Below are 24630 nucleotides of genomic sequence, written 5' to 3'. Positions count from 1 at the left end.
AGTCTTGGATTGCAGAGCAGCAGTACATAGCTGTATATCTTCAGTTCTCCATGGGATGAATTCTTAACCTTGGCTGTTCTGTTCAGAGAAGGCACATGCTGCCCATGGGAAGATACAGAAATCAGCAAGGAAGTCACCACGGTACATTCCTATTTATCTCCTGCCAAGTAGATCACAGGCAACACTGGTAGATGCATGGGAGCAGGCTGTCCTCTTGCTTGGTAAATGATTTATTGGAACAAAAGGGGAAAATCCCCACACTTTAAAATGGGGAGGAGGGAAATTAATATATTCGAGTTTAATTTAAAAAAGCATATTTTACATATAATTGAAAACATTTTTAAGTTTAAACTTTAAATAAACGAATGAATAACAAACAATAGTAACATCCTTACAAACCAAACAATAATAGTGATTTTATATCAGGAAGGACTACAACAAATTTCACTTAGAAGCATGTAGAATTTTCCATTAGGAGCCCAGTGCATGGTGACAAACTGCGTTTAAATGGAAATTGCCCATCAAGGACTTGTTTCTAAGTGGATTAGAAAGCAATGCACTATTCACCTAGAAATACTGCGTGGAATTATATCATCCTTCTTTACCTTGAACTAACTAGAGTGGATATAAGAATATGCTTTTTTTTTCTGAAAATTCCATAGTATATTGCTTGTCTGTTTAGCTCTGCATGAACCTGTGTATCACTAGGGTGCTGTGCTATCGTGTTATTCTATTAAATAAACTATAAAAATTTTCAGACTTTACCCCATGGACTCACCCCTGACTACAATGCAAATAGTACTGTCTGTGTTTGTCAAAGTCCAAAGAGCATAGTGACTGGAAAAGCCTTTACCAAGAATTTACCAGCCTCGGTCCGAATTCAATATGTATTCCACTTTTTTCATTAGGTGCATCATCTTTTAGTGGTGAAGGAACCCAAGTTTGGTTTAGTTTACAGTAAAAAAAAATCTAATGCTTCAAGTTCTTGTAATTGAGCCAGGCTGATCCAAAGAATCAAGTTTATGTTCATAATATATGGAGATGATTGATTCTGAAACTTCTCCCAGCTACAGTAATTTATTGCACTTCCAGCTGTTAACATGTCACTAACACTAGAAATATCATGATACATAATGAGAGGTCTTATTAAGTATCACTAACTTGCCACAGGATAAGTTATTATTACAAAATCAGCGTCCGTCATTAGATTTTTTTTACTGCAATATGTACAAACGAAACCAACCTTGAGTTCCTTCACCCCTAAAAGATGCCGCAACTGTTTCTGCCCCTGCCACTGCACTGAACCAGCCCTTGTTAAAGTCACAAATGACATCCTATGTGACTGTGGTAAACGATCCCTCTTCATCCTTCTCGATATGTCTCCAGCCTTTGCCATAATTGAACATACCATCCTCCTCCAACACCTCTCCTCCATCGTCCAGCTGAGTAGGACTGCCCTCACCTGGTTCCATTCTTATCTATTCAGTTGTAGCCAGATAATCACCTGCAACAGCTCCTCATCCCACTCCCGCACTGTTACCTCTGGAGTCCCCCAAGGATCCATCCTTGGCCCCCTCCTAATTATCATCTACATGCTGCCCCTTGGCGACATCATCGAAAACACGTTAGGTTCCACATGTAGGCTGATGACCCCAGCTCTATCTCACCACCACGTCTCTCCGCCCTTCCACTTTCTCTGATTTGTCACACTGCTTGTCCAACATCCAGTACTGAATAAGCAGAAATTTCCTCCAACTAAATATTGGAACAGCCGAAGCCATCATCTTCAGTCCCCACCGCAAACTCTGTTCCCTAACCACCGACTCCATCTCTCTCCCTGGCCACTGCCTGAGGCTGAACCAGACCATTTGCAACGTTGGCGTCCTTTTTGACCCTGAGATGAGCTTCTGTTCCATATCCGCTCCATCGCCATGGCCGCCTACTTCTACCTCCATAACATCAGCCGTCTCCGCCCCACATCAGCTCATCTGCTGTGCTCGCTGACCTACAATGGGTCCCGCCTCGATTATAAAATTCTCATCCTCGTTTTCAAATCTCTCCATGGCCTTGCCCCTTCCTAGCTCCGTAACATCCTCCAGCCCTACTATGCTCCGAGATCTCTGCGCTCCTCCAATTCTGGCTTCTTGCGCATCCCCGATTTTAATCACTCCACCATTGGCAGCTGTACTTTCAACACAGTCAAATTTTGTTTGATAACGTTCCTGTCAAGTGCCTTGGGACGATTTACTACATTAAAGGCATTATATAAATGCAAGTTGTTGTTGCTATTGTTGCTTACATAATTTATTCGCACATCCCCTGGTTGCTCCTAACCTTGCTAACTCACATAGATGGCATGGACATAGTCTCGTCCTTTCATTATTTTAAAGATCTCAATCAAATCTCCTCAAAGTCTACGGCCCTGATATTTACAGGGAAGTGTAGGAGGGTGGGGGTCGTAGCGGCCGGAAAGCCCGGAAATGCGGGTAATGCAGAGGTCCTGTCGAATTTAATGGCAGGAACTCATTTTTAAAAAATGTGTCCATTTCCTGGCCGGCAGCCAGCCAGATTGAGAGGTTGACTGGCTATCGTGCGGGAAGGCCTGCACTGGTAAGCCACAGCCAGGGAGCGGAGAGGAGAGAGGGAGGGAAATAATAATAATAAACATTTTCCCATGCAAACCTGCAACACGGACTGAGAAACATGAAAGAGGTGGAGATTTCAGCTTCAGAGCAGGCAGAAAACTGACAGCCTCTGACTGGTAGCTACAATTCAATTTCTGCAACTTCCCTGTAGTGCAGATTGGGTTGTAGGGCCAACGTCTTTAATAATATTTCAGTGATGAGAGAACAGTTGTGGCCTTTGGAGTATATTATCTAATAAACTGTGGATTGCGATAAGGAGGTCCAAAAATGTTCAACAAAGTTAGTAAGAAAATGTGGTGGAAACTATACCAAGTTGCACTGCTACAGACAAAACAAAACTTACCAATGAAGGATTATTTTGAATGCTGAAACAATTAGAAAAATAATGTATATTTGGTACTGAATTATATGCTGGCTCTTCTCATTCACTCCCCATCCTTCCTGTGCTGTGGGGAGGTCTAAGTAAAACCTTGGTCTGTAAACCCCAATGATTGAGTGTCTCTAAGTAGGAAAGAAATACCTTTGATGATGTCTGACACTAAGGGGGGAGATCGTGGGTCGGGGGGGAGATTGTGGAGGTGGGGGGGGGGGATCGTGGAGGTGGGGAAGGGGGATCGTGGGTTGAGGCGGGGAGAGATCATGATGGGAGGGAGGGAGATTGTGGGTCGGGGGAAAGATCATGGAGGTTGTGGGGGGAGATCGGATCACAGGGAGGGAGTCTGATCGCGGAGGGGGAAGGGGGTATCGGCAGATCATGAGGAGGGAAGCAGGTTAGCTTGGGGGGAAGCACTCCTGCTCCTCCTGGCCCACAAGCAGTGTTGGAAAGGCACTAACCTGCTAAATCCGGCGGTTCTCGCCTCCCTCCAGCTGTCGGATTTCCAGAGCCCTGAGAAACCCGGCCCACAGCCATTAAAAGTAAAACTCTGGTAAAATTTGAGGCAAGCAGCCTCATTAAAATATTTAAATTACCTCTCCGGCTCTCAAGAGCAGGTTACTCGCCTGCCCCCCAACCCGCCTCCGTCAAAACCGGAAGTGGGCAGGTTGGGGGAGGGTTGGGGTCGGATTTCCGATTTTTGAAATTATAACCCCCACCCACCCACCCATCCTGTAGGGTAAAAATTCCCCTCCATGTTTTTTTTAGAGCAAAAATACCTAGCTCTCTAAGCTCAGTGTGATAACTAAGGGTCTTTAAACTAGGTGTCAATCTAGTGGCCCTCATCTGAATCTTTTCCAGGACCTCTACAACATCCATCATGTAGGAGATCAAAACTGGACACTGAATTCTAGATGAGGCCTAACCAAGGTCTTATAAAAGGATAATATAGCACTTTTTGCTTTTTATTGGATCACACTTGCGGCAGTGCATTCTAATACTCTATTAGCTTTTGCTATAGCCTAGCGGCACTGGTCATAAACCTTTTTAGATTAATGTACTATAACACCTAGATCTTTTTCCTGCTCAACAGTCCTTAGTTCGGAACACTTTATGGTGTACACGTGCTTGGCGTTAGCCCTATCCACGTGCATTACACTACATTTATCTACATTACAAGACATCTGCCAGATGCAGGTCCATCATATTTAGATCTGATTGTAGTCAATTTTTCTCCTCTAAGGTCCCTGTGGAACTCCACTGGTAACCTGTCTCCACTGGAAATTCGAGCACGCCCATTTTTGGACATGCTGGGGTGGGGGGAGGTGGGGAGAGGGGGTGCAAGGAACAATCCCTGCAACTAAATGGATAGGCCTGAAGCGTACCTGATATCAGACCTCTGGCCACATTATCATTGAGCCAGCAAGCTGCGGACATTTAATAGGCATCCCCAAGCAGCTCACGGCGAAGAAGAATGAAAGATTGGGCCGCTGCAACACCAACAGCCCTCAGTTAAGTGGTTAAAGGGGGGCGATTGGGAAGAGGAGTGATCAGAATCAGGGGCAACCAGGAAGAGGGGCGATCAGGGAAGGGGTACAATCAGGATGGGAGGGTAACGTTTGCCAGGGTAGCGGTCGGTGGTGATTGGAGGAGTAGTGTCAGAAATCGTGAAGTGTAGCGGCAATGATCGGGGAGGAGCAGCAGTGGCCGGGAGCAGCGCGCATGCTTTGAATGTGGGGATACGTCAAGCCCAACTGCTGGATGGGACCCTTTTACTCTAAGTTTTAAGAGGGAGTTTATATATCTATATATACACATATATAAACACACACTTCACATATGTACTTGCTAATTGTATTATTTATAATAAACTGGCAGCAATTTCTTCCAAAGATATCATAGAAATAGCTGATGTGGAAATTGGAAGAATTCAAACTGGTGCCGTGTAACATAGTTACAGTCATTCCAGTTTTAAATCCTTTGAACAGTGGTTCTACATGATAAAAGTAAAGATCTAAGTTGGCTCATCAATTAATTATGAAGTATTATCATGATTATCTTTGCAAACCAATTAAGAATGATTATTCAACATTACATGTAGTTGCTATTCCATTCATTTACCAAAACATTTAATTATTTATTGCATTGATGAAAACAAAACTGGGAGTCATGGCTCAGTTGGTAGCACTCTCGCCGCTGAGTCAGAAGGTTGTGGGTTCGAATCTCACTTTAGAGACTTGAGCATATAATCTAGTCTGACACTCCAGTGCAGTACTGGGGGAGTGCTGCACTGTCAGAGGCACCGTCTTTTGGATGAGATGTTAAACCGAGGCCCCGTCTGCTCTCTCAGGTGGACGTAAACAATCCCATGGCACTATTTCAAAGAAGAGCAGGGGAATGATCCCTGGTGTCGTGGCCAATATTTATCCCTCAACCAATATCACTAAAAAAAAACAGATTATCTGGTCATTATCACATTGCTATTTCTGGGACTTGCTGTGCACTGCCACGTTTCCTACATTACAACAGTAACTATACTTCATTGGCTGTAAAACACTTTGGGATGTCCGGATGTCATGAAAGGTGCTATATAAATGCAAGTCTTTCTTTCTTTCTTTCACTGCTGTGCAATGAGTGAGTGTCCTATAAAATTGTCACATCTCATATTGTCTAGTTGTGCCAGTGCATGGGAATATTTAATCTCACATCTATGTGATACAATACTTGAAAAAGAAGAGTGAGCGTCTACCTGTGATTGTATCTGGAAGGTCCACTTCAGTTTAGATCCTCTATTGTAATGCCGTTTTCTCAAGTCACAATCACACGAAATAGTAACACCATCAATTTCTTCTGACATCTGCAAATCAATAAATAATAATAAAGCATCTGCAATAATAGGAAAATGTTAATCAGATTTTGAATAAATGAATGACGAGGAGACTGGATAGCACTGACAAAAGACAGAAGGAACCATTAATGAAAGATAACATCTTACAATTAGTATTTCGTTCCCACAGTTCCTGTATTCCTCCAGTAATTTGTCCTGACAGGACATCAGCCCTTGGTCTTTTGCTGCTTTCCTCCGTTTCTGAGCAACCTCTGATCGCATTAACCACTCTTCAAGTTCTTCATGAGAGTGTGCGCAGACACAGTTCACCCCAAATTCACAGATGTCCATCCTTTAAAATAAACCATTAAAAATACTCCATAAAACCTGCAAAGGCACAGTAAATCACAAGTAGGAAGAGACTATTCTTGCATTGATGGGCCAGTACCCTAGCAACATCAATATTGGCTTCATACTCAAATGACTGGGTGTTACATTCCCTAGGATAATAGGCACAGCTTTATTAGCTATGACATTTTTGGCTGCCTGCTAATAAAGCATCCTGGTGCTAGCAATGCTTTGTCCCAGAGTTTGGGTGCACAAATTCCTAGACAGCAGGTTCTTGATTTTAGGTGAAGGTGTCAGAGTGAGGTGCTGAGAACAAGTGAGTTTCCTCTCAATCACAGGGAGGGAAAATGAGAAGATAGTCATTTTTGGATAGTCATAGCTGCTAATGAAACTTGCTGCCCAGAACCTGACAGCAGGTCACGTGTTCACCCTGTTGATTAAGGAATGGTGGCTGGGTGGAGGGAAAGGCTGAAGTTATTCTGCAACTGTGTTAAATGCTATTGCTTAGAGTGCTCAAAAACTAGAATGTCTCATGGAAATGAAGCATTCCACCTCAGGAGACATAAAACCAATGTTAAAGTCATGGAGAAGCCTATGGGGAGTGCTGTCTCACCCTCTGAAGTGAAAGTAGTTGCTAGTTAGCAAAGATCCAGAATAAATAGAAAAGAAAAATTCTCAGGAATCTGTGATGGAACTGTACTTTAAAGCTACTATATAAATATAAGTTGTTATTACAGATATTAGAGTGCTAGGAATGAGGACATTGGAGCAATCAATTCACATTGACCAGGTTCTGGTTACTAAGGTAGTGACACAAGGCCCTAAAATTCTTCAGGACATGCAGTTACATCCAGATCTTACTGATCCCACCAGACTTTACAAGGTCAGTGGTAGCATGCATGGGGCAGGAACATCCGTCCAGCCATTGGGAGGGTGTTGGCTAGACCCACCACCCCTTGAAAAAATGCCCCCTTTCTTCAAGGGTCTGAGCTACCTCCCTGACCTCGATTCCACCAGTAGGGCCCACTTTCACCCACGTGGAGGTTGGTCTGCCTTGACTCACTCCGTGTACCGGCCTCCAAAGATTCATGGGTCCAAATGAGCCAGGCAAGTGGGAACTTCTAATGTAGGGTGCCCCTGCCCTTGGCTCCAACCCACTGAGGACATTTTCCTAATAAGGGGCCAGGCGAATCTCCTGTAAACAGCAAATATCCAGTTGTGCCAGGTCTCCGTCATTTTCCAGGGGGTTGTACCAGTCCCCTGCCAGAGTTACAGTGGGAGACTAGTGGGAACCCCCGTGGATTTTCAAGCTCAATTTTATCATTTCCAATTCCAGGACTTTTCTCAATGTTACATGACCCTTTCTGCAGAGGATGAAATACTAACAACAAAAGAATGAATATGGTTCTATAAAATTATTATTCATTTTCTGCAGAGTTATTTTTGTAAATCTCCAAAATTTCATTTACCTTCTACATAACTGATATTTTTTGACTTTAAGAGGTGGTTTTCGGTGCTTCCACACAATTGTAGTGTCTTCCAAGACCATCTGAGCATGTTCTATGGATGAACAATGATTCGCAAAGCTATCCTGAGAAGAAAAGGTTACCAGGCAGACTCTACAATAGAATTGAACACTGTTTTCTGTCACCACTTCTGCTCCTGATTGCTCATTCCGGTTTCGTTGCTGGGATACTTGAAGCAAGATAGAACGCTTCAAACCTCGTTGTGTCTCTGATTTCCATACCATCAGTTCAACGTCACTATGGGCAAAACTGCAATAATCGTAACCATGGTGACATAATTCCCCCCGCAGCATTTGTTCGCAGTACTGCATCTTGTCTGGAGATTTGACTGGTCTAATTTCATTGCATTGTTTCATTCCATTGTTATCTGCAAGGGTATGCACTAACAATGGACTCCATCCATGCTGTGGTGAGGATGTACAAAAGCCACTGTTGCTTTGATTGGCTATCTGCTGAGGTACACTGTAGAAACAAATTGCACACAATTCAACAAATTGTCCTTCAAATTCATTAACAATTTCTTCTTCGACACTCTGTTGTTTTGGATTAGCTGTGCCTGAACATGATTTTCCACTGTTTGCTGCTTCTGCTACCAACTTCTTTAGTTCGTTTTGTTGAGTTTTGTTGTTTCTTTCATAGTTCCACAAGATAGCTTCTTCTTCACTCCAAGCAAAGGTGCAGCGATTCTGATGCTTCCTGCAGCCTGAGCCTTCCTTGTAGTGCCAACATACTTCATAGCGCACAGGATTAATGTAAGCTGGTCGTCTGCGAATGAGTTTCCAGCTGCCATATCTGTTCTGTTGCTTCCTAGCAACAAGATGGAGACACTGACATTTGTGGTTCACATTTTTAAGAACAATGGTACCCTCACTCGTCTTCTCAAAACATTGTGAGCAAATTAGCTTCAATTCAAGCACTTTGAACAGATCTTCCACTCCTTTCATTCTCCCCCTGGAAGGCTATGTTAGTAATGGAATTCTCTGCTTTTTGGTTTCCAACGGCTTAACCCCAGTAGCCAAGCTTCTGCTCCTGAGTTATAAAGGAGGTATTTACTAGTCCTATAACAACAAAAAGAAACAAGAGAAATTTATTTTTTATAACACTTGTGTAAAGAAATATTAGTAGAAATTAAAAAGTCTTATTTATATTGGTACAATATCACAATGACATTGATGGAATCAAGCAATTGTAATCATCAGAATTATTTTATTTTCAGTTGAAAGCTTACAATACGTGTTATAAATAGAATACACTACAGCCAGAAATGTCTCCACTATGACATTACTCTGCAGTCCCATCCAAAATTACAAATAGCAGCGGGGGGTGGGGCCCAGGACCCTGGCGGATTTCTCTATCCACCCATGCTCTTACCACTTCCCGGTGCTGCCACGAGAAAGTTAGTGGTAGATCCCAGGAATCAGCAGTAGCGGCGTTGAGGTCACCCAACGGAGGGAGAGCATCATGTGGCAGCCTCCTCTTCCTCCAGTCTGACCTCCAATGACTTACCCCTGTGGGCCTCAGTATCAGCCAGAGCCTACAAGGCTATAGCTCTATTCTGCAGCAGCACTGCCGGCATTGCCGTCTTTGGTTGGCTCCCTCTTGGTGGTGGAAATCCTGCCGGGAGATTGCCATGCATGGAAAATGACCAATGACCCAGTTAAATGGGTCAGGTTGGGGCAGAGTTGAGGGCGCCAGGCAGAAGTCCTGCCCCACTGCTACTCCATCCCTTAAAGGAAATTCCGGCCCTAGATGTGACAGACTTGTAATGTTCAATTTTTCTTTCCAATTTTCTACTCTGAAAGCACTGACGAATGGCCCATAGCCCAAGGGCGCTGTCACTAATTATAACAGCTCAACTGCCACCAGCTAACTCCACATAGACTAGAACCTTGGACCATCCTGATAGTATGGCTCAGTACCCCACCGGTCAGTGCACCATCAGACTTGTAATTCTGTTACTTGTGAGTTATCCAGACAACCTTACTTGTGGAGACGTTTGTCATATCTCAATTCTGGACTCTACTTCTCATATGTTTTTATTTGTACCTGAAAAGGCTTTTTGAACAAAGCACTATGTAATTTTTTTGTGTATAAAGCACTGGACATGGCTAGAAGAAAACAATGGCCCATATTTTGCTGGAGTGGGGCATCTCGTTAGTTAGATTTTCTCCCTAACCCTTCAGTTCAAAAATGTTTTGCCCTGTAAGTTGCTGGAAATGCGCGCTGATAACTGGGGCAACAGGGTATCTGGGACCTTGGTGAACGACGGGACCAACAGTCTATCTTCTTAACCAATGAGATTTAAGGATTGAGAAACAAACAGGAATGACGGAGAAGGAAATAAGGTGAATTAGAGTCAAATCAGGTACAGGAAGAGAAATAAAGAGAGGGAAAGAAAGATTGGATTAAGAGAGAGAAAAAAGAGACAGAAAGGAAAAGTAAGAATTTTTTTAAAATTAAAATGTTAAAAATCTCTAACAATGATTTACTACCTGTAGGAATGAGACTCCACAGTTTAAACTGTTGCCTTTCTGGTCCAGATAGGTTGATTGGCATTGCAAGAACATAAATCTCCTCGTTAAAAGATACTTATTCTGTTAAGCCCTAACTTTCTACGGCGAGTTTAATTAGCAATTAATGTGCAAATGCAGCAACTTCATGAAACATGGGGAGGTTGAGGGTGAGCTGTCATTTACACGAGGCTAATGGTAGAACGGCGCAAATCGTCCAGCAATTTGTGGCGATTCGCAATTCACAGAGTATCTCTTCCTCGCCACAAGTTGCTCGACGATTTACACATTAATAACAGCAAGCACCATTAAACTCACCATTATTTTGGCAGCAAAATCTGTGCCATTATTTTTCAAAATCCTTTTACCTACGCAAACCTTTAGCTTAAATAAATTTCCTGATAGTCTAGGTACTCAAATGTCAGCTTCTCAGGTAAATGGTTTGAATTCCATGGCTGCCTGTTATTCAGATCTTTTTACTAATGTCTGAAGTGAGTTTTGTCAGTTCAAAACTGGGATAATACTGTGGTGACAGATGGGAAAACTGATGTGTTCTTATCAGCTTGCTGCAATGCAACCACACCTTCCCTCAGTCAATCATGAAATGACACTATCAATAGTTTTGGAGAAACCTCGTCCATATTCCCACTCAAAGTGGAATGTTTGGTGCTGGAACAGTCCACCGTGAAAGAAGGAAGTGTAGTGAAAATTGTAATCTGCTAATGGGGAGGAATGCATTCTCAGGCAACCTACCAATGTGCTGCACTGCAGGTGATAGAATGTGGTTTCACATATACATTCCTCCACTTTGAATTCCAAATCCAGACTGAGCTCTGAACAAAATGGATGCCAAACACTCAGGGAGCAATTTAAATAGAGAGTGGGATCGGTGCAGCTGAGGCAGACAAGAAACCTTCCAGACCTCCGCAGCATGAGGCCTGGGAAATTTTAGCTGCCAGTGCTCATCTAGCTACTCGGCGTCAATTTCCTGCCTGAACCTAGTGGCAAGATCTACCTGGTCGGCGGGTAGGAGCGGAATTTCAGGTGGCATGAGACCACCGCCGAGGGCCTGACAGAATGGGTCCCAGCACTGAAGTAAATGTGTAGGATCGGGGGTCGGGAGGGCGTTGCGGTCGGGGAGAGGGAGGGATGGTTTGTTGCTCTTCCTTGCCCACAAGGAAAATGAAATAAATTAAAGTAAACTTACCTTTCTGGCCCTGGTTCCTCTTCCCCACAGGTTTGACCTAGCGGGGCAGCCACAACGGCTTCCCTGCACAGGCCTTGGGTTAAGATTCCAGTTGTGTTCCAATATCATCATTGGAGCCTGCTCCCTTCCGATGGGTGTCCTGCTTGCCTGCTAAAAAGACCAGGCTAATATCGGGACCTGCAGGAAGGCAGCGGGATCGGAGGGGATAAGTTCCACGGTGCATTTTAACTGCCCACCCCTCCGGTTTCCAGCAGGCAAGGCTGGGTTAAAATTCCCCCACAGTGTTACATGATGATGCTGTCAAATGAACTGTACCTAATCAGGTACAGATATGCCAAAAGTCCGATCTTACGAGTACCTGCTCCTGGCATGGATCCTCACCCACCAGGGCAGCATATCAGGAAATTGAGAGCACACTCCCCACGATTTTCCGTCCAAATGGATGGAAAATCACGGGGAAAATGCCTGTCTACGGGAATCAATGCCCTAATTCTGGCCTGGCACCCTTATGCTGGGATTGGAGGCTGGTATGCCTCTTCCTCCTTGGAGCACGGCCTCTATTACCTCGGATCCCCTATAGGCCAACGGTGCAGGCTCCAAAAATTCTACAGGAGTTCCGCCAGTCTCCCACCATAACTCCAGCAGGAGACTGGAGGAACCCAAACCCCCAGAAAACATGTTGCATTGGGTCGCCCCCCAGTTTCCAGGAGCTTCCATGGAACCTCCATCCATGCCTTACTTGGGCATCTGAGTCATAGGGGTAAGGACCAAGGGTAAGGACTCCCAATGCTGGAAGTTCTGCACCCAAGTCAATGGAAAAGAAAATCAGGTTGTGGTGTAAAATGGGCTGCCGATTCACTATCGCCTGTTTCTGACTATGACTGAATTCCATTTTCACACCTTGTGTTACGGAAATCTTCAGCTGATTGAAGCGCATGCCAGACTACAAAATGGGATGCACGAAACCAGGCTGAGGTTGGCATGTAGGGCATGTCAGCTTCCGTTTCAAAGAGGATGTTTATGTATTGAAACTTGCACTCTTTTGAAAATTGTACAAGAACAAAGAAATAAGAGTTCAAGCTCATGAACCTGCTTAACAAGATAAAAACAGTTCCCAATACAAAACTAAAATACCAAAACAAATGGTCGGTATTTCAATTAAATTTAACAAGCTTAAAAAATATTTTCACTTTTAAACTTAGAAAACAACTGATGCATCATTCAAGGGAATTTTTCAGCTAGGCCCAGATATTTTTATTTCAGCGAGCTCACCTAGCTCTTTTCCTGTAAAACTACTAATCTTTAAAAAAAAGTTTATTGATTATTCATTTCAATTCTTACCAAGAGACTCACCTTACTTGTCTTGACAGCAGTTTTAACCACTGTTATTTAGTACTGTTAAATCTATCAATTAAACAATTTAATTGAATGACAATGACTGTATTTGTATAAGTTTGCATAAGTTCCCATACTGAGAATTCTGGTGACTCAGTTAACCACTTCCTGACACTAATATGGAAACTATGACTGTTGTTTTTACTCCGCGGCTGTCAGAATTTATCACTACATACTGCTTCATTTGATTGCCTACTTCTGCTTTTTTTTAAAAACCTTACCAAATTGTATTCAATTATTCAAAGCACATTAACTAAGCAGTCCTTTCAGTGAAGGAATACATGCACAAACTGAAGTCCTCTGAATAGAGGATAATTTTACAATACTACCTTGGCAGAGTAACAAAGCACATTGTGCTCTTGTATATTCTAAAGATGTTTGCATTGCCATTGAAGATCCTGATGATTCTTGTTACAAGATTTGTTAATCCATACGGGGCTGGAGATGTAACAACATGTGCACACATGGTACAGTATTGTAGGCAGGGTATCACAAGTTAAAATCAAAGGCCTGAGGGTGGGAGGTTGGTAAGTATAGCATCATAAAATAACGCAATATTACTGTAGATATGCATATTACATGCACAATATTTCTTAATTTTTCTATACATGCGAACAGTCAGGATTTTTCATTTCCTACTTTTTATATAATGTAATAGCTTATTTCACAATTCCTTATACACTGAAATGGCAATAATTGCTGCTCCATAATCTTTGATCTTTCTAATATTAATTATTTAAAACATTATTACAGTAGTAGTTGTCATTTTCTTTCTCATTGGTGTAATCTACACATTCAATCTTGTCTACCCTTAATTTTAAACTGTATTTTAGCTTTTCCTCTTCTTTAGATCTACCCACACCAAACACCAATCCCCTGCTGAGAGGGTGGATAGGCAAGCTATTCCCAGGCCTCTAATAATGCTACTCTCTATCCAGCTGATGGCAGATTAATAAGACCAGCCTGGGGACCTTGCCCTCTTATTTCATGACTTCTCCATCCCAAGAGTCTGCTCCCTTAATTCAAAATCAGGAAATTAAATGTGTGAAAAATGAAACCCTGAATTCATGCACTGTCACTCTATGGAGCTACTCTGCCTTGTCATGTTCATTTTTAAGCAAAGAAAGATTTAAAATTTTCTGTTTTCCCTTCGAATATGTTAACAATAAATGAATTGGTATAAAACTTCATGCACGAATAATCGTAGTTACGTATTACTGAAAATCTTTATAGAATACGTGTTAAAAGCATCACATTTGAACACCTCAGCTATATGAGTTAGTGCTAGTAATAAAAACATAGTAAAACAAAAGAGGAACATTAAAGGGCTTAAACCAACATGTTCTATAAGGTCCTTCAAATGATGATGTTTCATTACATCATGGACTGGCCAGTAGAAACAAAAACAGCAGGCTTAAATAAGCTTTCTTCTTTCTTTTATTGCATTCTTAAGAACTTGCTGAGCAACGACTCTCACTGTTCTTGAAGTATGGCACTAATTCCAGGAATCTTATTCCATCTGGTTTCATAGTGTTGGAAGCATATTGGAACAATGGTCATTTTTCACTATAAGTAAAGGACATATTTTAACCCTGCCCACCTGGCAGAAACCGAGCATGGGGGCAGTTAAAATGGCCCATGGGGCTTACCCGCACTGATTCCACTGCCTTCCCATGGGTTGCTATCATAACCTGCTCTTCTGAGCACGCGAGAGCGTCACCCACCAGACGCCAGCAGAATCCTTCTTTAGCTCCAATTATATCATTAACATTTGCCATTTTAACTGGAGGAGTGCATGGGGGAGCCATTCTGACTACATCACAAGAGGAGCCGGGCCAGAAAGGCCCAAAAAAGTCAGTGCTTTTTATTTTTTTGTTAGTTTCCTTGTGGGGACAGGAGGAGCAGGAGTGTTCCTCGGCACCTCACAAGAAAATCTTAATCCTCCCCTGCCCCAGGCTTCCCCCCCTCTCCCTTGACCACAAGGTCCTCCCAAACCCCCTCCTACCCACTTACCTGAGGGCTGGGGTCAGTTCCTTCGGGTCCCCGGCGGCAGCATCCTGCCTCCTGACATCTCGTTGCCGTATCCCGACCAGCTGTCACTTCCCACTGGGTTTGAGTGGAAGTCTTTTGGGACCTATGCAGTTGAGACCCGGGTGTTACAATTTCCCATATCTCACACCGGAGAATTCCAAAGGGTTTGCTGTCTGCCTTGGCCTCCACCCACACAACGCCTGTCTCAAGTTAAAAGCGGCCCTCAAGGGTTTCACTTTAACTGAGATCATTAGAAACAGATTTTATTTCACTGTATTGCATTATAGTTATTGTTACACACTTACTTACTAATCTGTCACTTCAACAAAAGTGGATATTAGGAACTAATATTAATCCATTTTTGATTCATTTCAGTGGCAAAGCAATGTAGCCAGAGGCATGAGTCAACAATTAAGTTTCCCACTGAAAACCAAGCGGTCTATTGTAATTATTATCATCAGGAGTACTTTTTGGCAGATGAATTAAAAATTCTTAGCTTCTTATGTTAATTGCATCAGTTGGTGTATGGAAGGATTATGAAGAACTAATTAATATCTGAATCATAGACATACAGAAATTTTAATGATATGTGGCTTTTTCTTGCAGTTCTTAACAACTTCGGTAAAGGACAAAATTAATTCATTTGACTTCTCAGTTTGTGATCACTCATATAAATCATATTAGTGTACTTAACCATTTTGGGGAGGCTCGTAATTGAATATTTATGTTAAAAACACATGCAAGGTCTGATTTTACACTATGAACTACCACAGGGGAGTCTTGTCAGCCAGTCATGTGTATTAGGAAATTGTGGGGCATGCTGCTCATGATTTTCATCATGGACAGCACACCTACTCACACTGGCAGTGCACATTTGTAAATCCAGACCCATAAAATAATACTTCACAGGACCTTCAGTAAAGAGAACAACCATTGCATAACTTTTGCAAACTCCAGCTGCCTGTATTGAGCCTTAAGTAACATGACTGAAATGAAAAGTCAACTTCCTGCAAAGGGACCATTAAATGATCACTCAAGGATTCCTATAATGTCAGAAACTGTATCATGGTGGGCTCCATAAAGAAGTTGTGCCTGATACCCTTGACAAAGCTCAAACAGCAATGGAGCCCAAAGCTTGGATTAACCCCATTCAGTCCTTCTCTAAATCTCCTGCCTGACCTGATGAACCCTTATCCACATGACATGCACCTAACCCTGACCCGTGTCATGAGAACAAGCTTGATCAGTCCTGAGCTCTGAGCAAAGCTTTGCACCTGATTAGCTACTTAGCTGGCAACTCCAATTAGGCACAAAATTCAAACTGCACTCCTAGTATTAATATGGGGGAGCAATTCTTTCCCCTTAGTTGATGTCAATGTACATTTCTGAAAAAAGAAATTGCTAAATGGAAATTGGTATGCAATAAATCAGGAGTGTTAAACCTCCATAAAAGAAAATGTATTACTGTAATATGATCTGATGCATAACACACCCCATTATGTAGTATTTAGAGTCTGTAAACATGAAAATGTGACTTATTCATTGGTGTAAACAATGTTTTACCCACCAGCTGACATAACAGTTCTGGATGTGCTTTTACAGTATATTTTGTGGTGCTTCAGAAAAAGTCAGTTCCTGTCACTGACCACATTGTAGCACTGATCTAAGCACCTCTGATGGCCTGGGGAATAAGTGCACTGTGCAGTGCTTGTAGCAAGCCAAACAGATCTGGAGAGCCCAGGTTTGATCCTTGATCTGTTCTGAGCAGTGTTTAAAGTGGCTGGAGCAGGCTGCTATGCTGTTGCAGTGTTAACTCATTGAGTACCTTATTGAAATGCTTCTTGTTCTTCGACTGGTCCCACTCCCAAGTGCTGCTTATGGTCTGACTCACAACTTGCTCAGCGTCGGGACCAGCAGATTAGCTGATTTCTCAAGCATTGCCGGCCAATTATTTGGCACAGACTGCTGCTCCTCCACTTTATTTGTTAGAAACACAGGTAGGTGCTCAGGCACATCTGGAATTCATCTGATCTGCTGCAGGTTCTGACACGGAGCAAGAGAGAAGTTAATAAGAGAGTTGTAAATAGTTACTTGAGATGGTAGGGTGTTTTTCACTATAGCTGAGAAGATTGAGGGACAGCCAGATCAGGATCTTCAAGATTATGAAAAGTTAAGTAAAAAGTGATTGATTATTTCCACTGGTCAGTAAGACAGTAACAAAAGGGCACAAATTTAAGATAATCACAAAAAGGATTAAAAGGGAAAATTAGAAAGAGAATGTAGACAGCAGGGGGTAGAAATTCATTGGCGCCCAATTTCGGTGGATATTGGGTCACGGACAAAGATCTGCTGTAGGGCAATCCACAGTCGACAGGTCTACTCATGGCCTGAAATTCCTTCCTCCTCTAATTTTAACAAAGTAAGCATACGTAAAAGTGACAGAATTTGTGTGGAAAAAATGCAATTAGGCAATGTGGCCATGACTTGCACTTCTCTGACTATTCCCGCCCCCAGCAGCACTGCTGTCCTCCACCAGTAAGGATCTAGCTCGGCAATTCACAATACTGAGGGTGCTGCAGTTGTTTTTGCTGGCAGGTTTTTTCAGAGGTGACCACTTTTCAATAGTTTAAATGTGGAATTGAATATTAGGGATTCAGATAAAGTTTATACCACTCTCACAATTTATATCTTATAACGTGAATCCCTTGATTATGCATATGTCAAACAATCACTCACAGATACCTAGATATAACCTATAAACCAATTGAACTAGTTTAGCTAACAGCTTATTATCACTCCCTCTATTCCATTATGCTATATACAAACCATGTAACCTTAATTAGATAGAAACTATAATATTTTGGTACTCTAATGTAAAAGTCCAAAATTGGAAAGACAAAATCTATCAGCTAAAACTACAGTTACAGTATACTGCACGCATGTGCAGAGCTCCGTTCCCCCAGCAGCTACTTTTTAATATTAGAACAGGGCAGGCAATAGTGCCTCAATTCACCAAACATTATAGAGACGCAGGGGTAGTGTTTCCGTTAGATTGCTCTGGATTTATCAGTGCAATCCGGCCGATCCAGCGCAAAAGATCGAGGAATTTCTATTTACGCAGGGCCCGCCCACAAAACCAGCCACGCCCCCCGAACAAAATAATGAGGAAGGCGAGTTCCCGCCAATCACGCCCCTTCGAGAAGAGTCTTCAAATTAAGCTCGTTTTCTTAGATGCACAGGCACTAGTAGGCACATTTTAAATCTTTTTACATATTAAAAAATATTTAATTTACTAAGAAACCAACTAGTGTACACCAGTGAAAGTAGTAAATGGTTCAGTATAGTTATTCTTACATCATTTTCAGAAATTTAAAATCAGGTTACTCACATGTGGGGGACTGGACACTCTTATTAACAATGCTTATTTTTTGTGATAAACCCATTTTCAGCTGTATTAATAAAACTGCACCAGGTTAGCACTCTTAAATACATCTTAAATACATTAATGAGTAGTTTTTATTGCAAAAAAAAATAAACAATTACGCTCTATTAAGATGCCGGATTGCACTGGCTCATGGAAATTTTATGTTTGTGATTATGCAAATGCATTTTAGCGGAAACTCGGAATGTAACCCAGCCGGTACAATTTTCCGATGCAATTTGTGCCCAATTACCGATTGCGCCCAAAGCGGAAACTCTACCCAAATACAAAAAAAATAAACACTACTTGTGTTGTTAAGCAACCACTTTCAACAGATAAGACACAAGACAGAATCATGCTAAAAGAAAAGGCAAACACAAATACATGGAAAAGTGGAAATCCAGTAGACTTGGAGAGCTATAAAAAACAACAAAGAGATACAAAGAAAGCAATAGGAAGTGCAAAAAGGGAATATAAAAAAAAACTTCCAAGCAATATCAAAGCTAATTGCAAAAGTTTTTATAAATACAAGAGAAAGAAAGTGGTAAAGGGGAATGCGGGCCCATTAAAGGCAGATACAGGTGAGACTATTGGAAAATAAGGAAATGGCAGACTCGCTAAATTAAGATTTTGTATTAATTTTCACAGTGCAGAAAGAGGACAAAATACAAGTGGTACAAGGGAACCTAAAATTAAGTCAAGGGAAGGAACTTAGTGGATTTAATACAAGTAAGAAAATGGAAAAGAGAAAATAATGGGACTTAAGATAGACAAACCTTCAAGACCTGATGATTTCCACCTCAGGGTATTAAAAGAATTAGGGGAAGAAATTGTAGATGTGTTGGTCATAATTTTCCAAAGCTCTCTAGAGTCAGGAATTGTGCTTTTGGTTTAGAAAATTGCAAATGTCACTCCATTACTTAAGAAAGGAGGGTGAGAGAAATTAGGTAACTACAGGCCTGTCACTTTAATATCAATTGTGGTGAAGTTACTGGAATCTATCATCAGAAACATTGGACAGGTATCAGTTGATCAGAGAGTCAGCATGGTTTTGTGGCGGGTAGGCCATATCTGACTAATCTAGTTGAATTTTTTGAGGAGTTCACTAGCATAGTGAATAGGGAAATATCTATGTATATTGTCTATATGGACTGTGAGAAGGCATTTGATAAGGTTCTGCACAAGAAATTAATAGCAAAAATGAGAGTGTAGGAATTGGAGGTAACCTTGTAACATGGGTAAGTAATTGGTTGGGAAGTAGGAGACAGAGAGAAGGAATAAAAGGTGTGTTCTCTGTTGGCAAGATGTGACAAATGGTGTTCTAGAGATCTGTAATGGGGCCTCAGCTTTTCACCATATTAATGACTTGGATGAAGAAATAGATTTGTATATCCAAGTTTGCAGGTGACAATAAATTAGGAGGCACCGTAAGTCATGCAGATGAGAGCAGGAAGTTACATAGGGGCATAGACAGGCTAAGACAGTGGGCAAAACTATAGCAGATGGAGTTCAATGTGGGGCATCATAGTATCATAGTAGGTACAGCACAGGAGGAGGCCATTCAGTCCATTGTGCCCGTGCCGGCTCATTTAAAGAGCTATCCAATTAGTCCCATTCCCCTGCTCTTTCCCCATAGCCCTGTAAATTTTTTCCCTTCAAGTATTTATCTTATTCCCTTTTGAAAGTTATTATTAAATCTGTTTCCACCACCCTTTCAGGCAGTGCATTCCAGATCATTACAACTCGCTGCATAAAAAAATGCTTCCCCATGTTGCATCTGGATCTTTTGCCGATCACCTTAAATCTGTGTACTCCGATTACCGACCCTTTTGCCACTGGAAACAGTTTCTCCTTATTTACTCTATCAAAACCGTTCATGATTTTGAACACCTCGATCAAATCTCCCCTTAACCTTCTCTGTTCTAAGGAGAACTACATCATTAAATAAATTTAAAACAGAAATAGACAGTTTCCTAGAAGTAAAGGGAATTAGGGGTTACGGGGAGCGGGCAGGAAATTGGACGTGAATTTAGATTTGAGGTTAGGATCAGATCAGCCATGATCTTATTGAATGGCGGAGCAGGCTCGAGGGGCCGATTGGCCTACTCCTGCTCCTATTTCTTATGTTCTTATGTTCTTAACAACCCCAGCTTCTCCTGTCTCTCCACAGAACTGAAATCCCTCATTCCTGGTACCATTCTAGTAAATCTCTTCTGCGCCCTCTCTAAGGCCTTGACATCCTTCCTAAAGTGTGGTGCCCAGAATTGAACACAATACTCCACCTGAGGCCTAACCAGTGCTTTATAAAAGTTTAATAACTTTCTTGCTTTTGTACTCTATGCCTCTATTAATAAAGCCTAGGATCCATATACTTTTTTAACAGTCTTCTCAACTTGTCCTGCCACCTTCAAAGATTTGTGTGTGTGCACCCCAGGTCTCTCTGTTCCTGCACCCCCCTTTAAAATTGTACCATTTAGTTTATATTGCCTCTCCTCATTCTTCCTACCAAAATGCATCACTTCACACTTCTCTGCATTAAATTTTATCTGCCATGTGTCTGCCCATTTCACCAGTCCGTCTATGTCCTCTAGAAGTCTGTTACTATCCTCCACATTGTTTACCACATTTCTGAGTTTCATTTCATCTGCGAACTTCGAAATTATACCCTCCATACCCAAGTCCAGGTCATTAATATATATCAAAACGAGCTGTGGTCCTAATACTGATCCCTGGGTAGTGTGAGGTCTTTGTGAGAAAGACAAATTGGAATATTTTCTTAATGGTGAAACTGTGGAGGAGCAAATTGATTTAGGTGTCCATGTCCACATCACTAAAAGCTAATGGACAGGTACAAAAAGAAAAAAAGGCTAATGGAATGTTGGCCTTTATCTCCAGGGGATTGGAAAACAAAAGTGAGGAAGTCATGCTTCAGTTGTACAGAGCCTTGGTCAGAACCCATCTGGAGTACTGCACTCTGTTTTGGCACTGAACCTCAGGACAGATATATTGGTCTTGGAGGGAGTACAATGCAGATTCACCAGAATGATACCAGGGCTTAAAGGGTTAAATTATGAGCCCAGCTTGTATAAACTTGGTTTTATTCCCTTCAATTTAGAACGTTTTTGTGCGATCTAATCAAGGTATTTAAATGATTGAGAGATTTAATGGGGTAGATACAGAGAAACTATTTCCTCTGGTGGTGGAATCCAGAACAATCTTAAAATTAGAGCCAAGCCATTCAGGAGTGCAATCAGGAAGCTTTTCTTCACACACAGGGTGGTGGGAATCTGGAACCTGCTCCCCAAAAGACTGGATGCTGGCTCAATGCAATCTTTCAAGGCTGAAATTGATAGATTTTTCTTAGGTAAGGGTATCAAGGAATATGGGGCAAAGGCAGGTAAATAGAGTTCAGGTACAGATCAGCCATGATCTAATTGAATGGCGGAACAGGCTCAAGGGGCTGAACGGACTACTCCTGTTCCTATGTTTATATGTAAATACACACAAACCAGAATAGGCAATCTGGAGGGTGTTCCAAAGCAAAGAAATATTTCATGAGTTCAAGTGAAGTTGCAACACCACAAGAGCTTTACGCCTAATCAAAAGCAAAATACTGCTGTTGCTGGAAATTTGAAATAAAAACAGAAAATGCTGGTGAAAGTTCAGCAAGTCAGGCAGCGTCGGTGGAGACCTATCGTCAGAACTGGAAGATGTTAAAAGAGTTAAAGTTTTTGAGCAAATACAGAGCCAGGGAAAGGGAGGGGGAGGGGAGGAAAGAACAAAAGGGAAGGTCTGTGATAGGGTAGAGGGCATGAGTGATTAAATGACAAAACAGATGATGAAGCAAGGCAAGGAAGGTGGTAATGGGACAGGTTAAGAAACTAAAGACAGAAGTGCGGGAAATATTTCTCGCACGTCCTATTTCCCGCACTTCTGCCCTCACCCCTTCCCTTCCCTCCCAGAACCATGATAGGGTCCTCCTCGTCCTCACCTTCCACCCCACCAGCTTCCACATTCAACTTATTATTCTCTGCCATTTCCGCCACCTCCAGTGCGATCCCATCACCAAACACATCTTCGCCTCCCCTTTCAGCATTCCGAAGGGACCGCTCCCTCCGCGACACCCTAGTCCACTCTTCCATCACCCCCAACACCCACTATCCTTCCCACGGCACCTTCCCGTGCGAGCGCAGGAGTTGCAACACCTGCCCCTTCACCTCCTCCCTTCCCACCGTCCCAAACACTCCTTCCAGATGAAACAGCAGTTTACTTGTACTTCTTTCAATTTGTGGAGATGCCGGTGATGGACTGGGGTTGACAATTGTAAACAATTTTACAACACCAAGTTATAGTCCAGCAATTTTATTTTAAATTCACAAGCTTTCGGAGACTTCCTCCTTCCTCAGGTAAATGTACCTGAGGAAGGAGGAAGTCTCCGAAAGCTTGTGAATTTAAAATAAAATTGCTGGACTATAACTTGGTGTTGTAAAATTGTTTACAATTCTTTCAATTTAGTATACTGTATTCGCTGCACACAATGCAGTCTCCTTTATACTGAGGAGGCCAAACGCAGACTGGGTGATCGCTTTGCTGAACACCTCCGCTCTGTCCGCAAGCGTGACCCTGACCTGCTGGTCGCTTGCCATTTTAATTCCCCTTCCCACTCCTACTCTGACCATCTGTCTTTGGCCTCTTACACTATTCCATTGAAGTGGAGATGCCGGTGATGGACTGGGGTTGACAATTGTAAACAATTTTACAACACCAAGTTATAGTCCAACAAATTTATTTTAAATTTCACAAGCTTTCGGAGGCTTCCTCCTTCCTCAGGTGAATGTCCACATCATCCCTTTTGTCATTTAATCACTCCTGCCCTCCACCCTATCACAGACCTTCCCTTTTGTTCTTTCCTCCCCTCCCCTCCCCCTCTTTCCCTGCTTCTGTTCTTGCTTAAAGACTTTTAACTCTTTAACATCTTCCAATTCTGATGAAAGGTCTTCGACCTGAAACGTTAACTCTGTTCCTTTCTCCACAGATGCTGAGTTTCTCCAGCATTTTCTGTTTTTATTCAAGCTTGACGCCCAAGTTGACGTGTTACAACCTCATAACAAGCGGAATGTTGTTTTCCCTTATGTAACAACTCCCTGCTAATCATTGTTCTATTTTTACTCACTGGAAATATTATTTTCGAGTTGCATTGGTTTTAGTGAGGTGAATCATCACCTGCTGTCACTCGTTCTCGCTCAGTATCTTATACCTCGATCATCCTAAAACAGAAAAGATTCGTCTATGTGAGTTTTGCTTTGCTGTCACGTCAGCTTCAATTAAAAATGACAATAACCAAAGATTTTAGTCAGAGGTTAAGGTTTTAAAAAGTATGGCAGTTATGACTTGTAATAGTTGATGAAAAATGACTTGTTTATTGATCAAGCTTCTTTCAGCTTAGGCGGCACAACCATCACCTTTTTAATAGCACACAATAGTGGAATAATCCATTATTTATATTACCTGCTACAACACCAATCATTGTCATCTTTTCAATATAAGTTTTAAATATACAACAATAATTGAAGCTAAAAGTCGTAAGATTTTCCTTAACCTGACGGATAAAACACAATACAAGCGACACAGTAACAAACTTCCTGTTTTTCTTATCACAGCGAAGAAACCCTCGATCAAACCGTTCAGTCACTCACCTCGGTTGGGTATTTAAACTTCATGAGGGATCAGAAGCTGAATCAGCCCCTTCAAAGGAAAATGATACATCTTCTACTGATAGATCTGCAGTTTTAAGGAGATTGGTCCTTCAGCGATAGACTTGACGGGTTAGCGAACCATCGCTGCACTGAGTGAACCTTCCCGGGTTTCTAGTTTCGATTCACGAGCTCAGCTCGACCGTCAATTCTGTAATTTCTCGGAAGTTACCTCACTGTTTCATGCAAATAACACAAGGAAAACAAGAGCAGGCGTGATCCTGAACTAACTCCGATGCTATTATTAAATTTTCCCTTGTTACAATTAGTCTGTGATCGCGCTTTGATTTAAGTTTGATTGTGATAAAGAGCAGTAAGTGATGATAATTAATGTAGCTGCAACATTTATTATATGATCGCAGAACCAGCGATGAATGACGCCATCTTTGTGTAGGGCAAATGACCAAACCAAAAAGTTGCGCTTTTATGTTCAGGGTCAATGGAAATAATGATATTTTCCTGTTGTAACAGGGAAGGAAATAAGGTTGAATCCAAATACATGTATAATGAATGTTTTGTCGACATCGGACAATTTCTGGAAATGCAATTTTCAGAGATATGCTAGACAACAGAAAGAACTTGTAGAATAGAACT

At 41.9% G+C, this 24630-nt stretch overlaps 1 protein-coding gene across 4 annotated transcripts in view; it reads right to left on the bottom strand.

Annotated features, from left to right (window-relative positions):
• helz2a (helicase with zinc finger 2a) overlaps window positions 1-24160 on the bottom strand; it is a 101069-nt gene extending 76909 nt beyond the window's left edge. For 3 of the 4 annotated variants that reach the window (XR_010966383.1, XM_068000568.1, XM_068000570.1), the window contains exons 1-5: window positions 23980-24160; window positions 23457-23550; window positions 7663-8777; window positions 6014-6197; window positions 5768-5875 (exon numbers count right to left, since the gene is read on the bottom strand). Coding sequence is in view for 3 of the 4 variants with exons in the window: in XM_068000568.1 (XP_067856669.1) it covers window positions 5768-5875; window positions 6014-6197; window positions 7663-8663 (1293 nt within the window). In the remaining variant the exon portion in view is untranslated. The remainder of the gene's footprint in view (window positions 1-5767; window positions 5876-6013; window positions 6198-7662; window positions 8778-23456; window positions 23551-23979) is intronic. The other variant, XM_068000569.1, reaches the window with a different exon arrangement.
• Between the last annotated feature and the right edge of the window lie 470 nt (window positions 24161-24630).

This window comes from Heptranchias perlo, chromosome 19, assembly GCF_035084215.1.
Source record: "Heptranchias perlo isolate sHepPer1 chromosome 19, sHepPer1.hap1, whole genome shotgun sequence".
Classification (NCBI taxonomy): Eukaryota; Metazoa; Chordata; class Chondrichthyes; order Hexanchiformes; family Hexanchidae; genus Heptranchias; species Heptranchias perlo.
The sequence above is the reverse complement of the archived record's forward strand: the minus strand, read 5'-3'. Positions and strand labels throughout refer to the sequence as shown.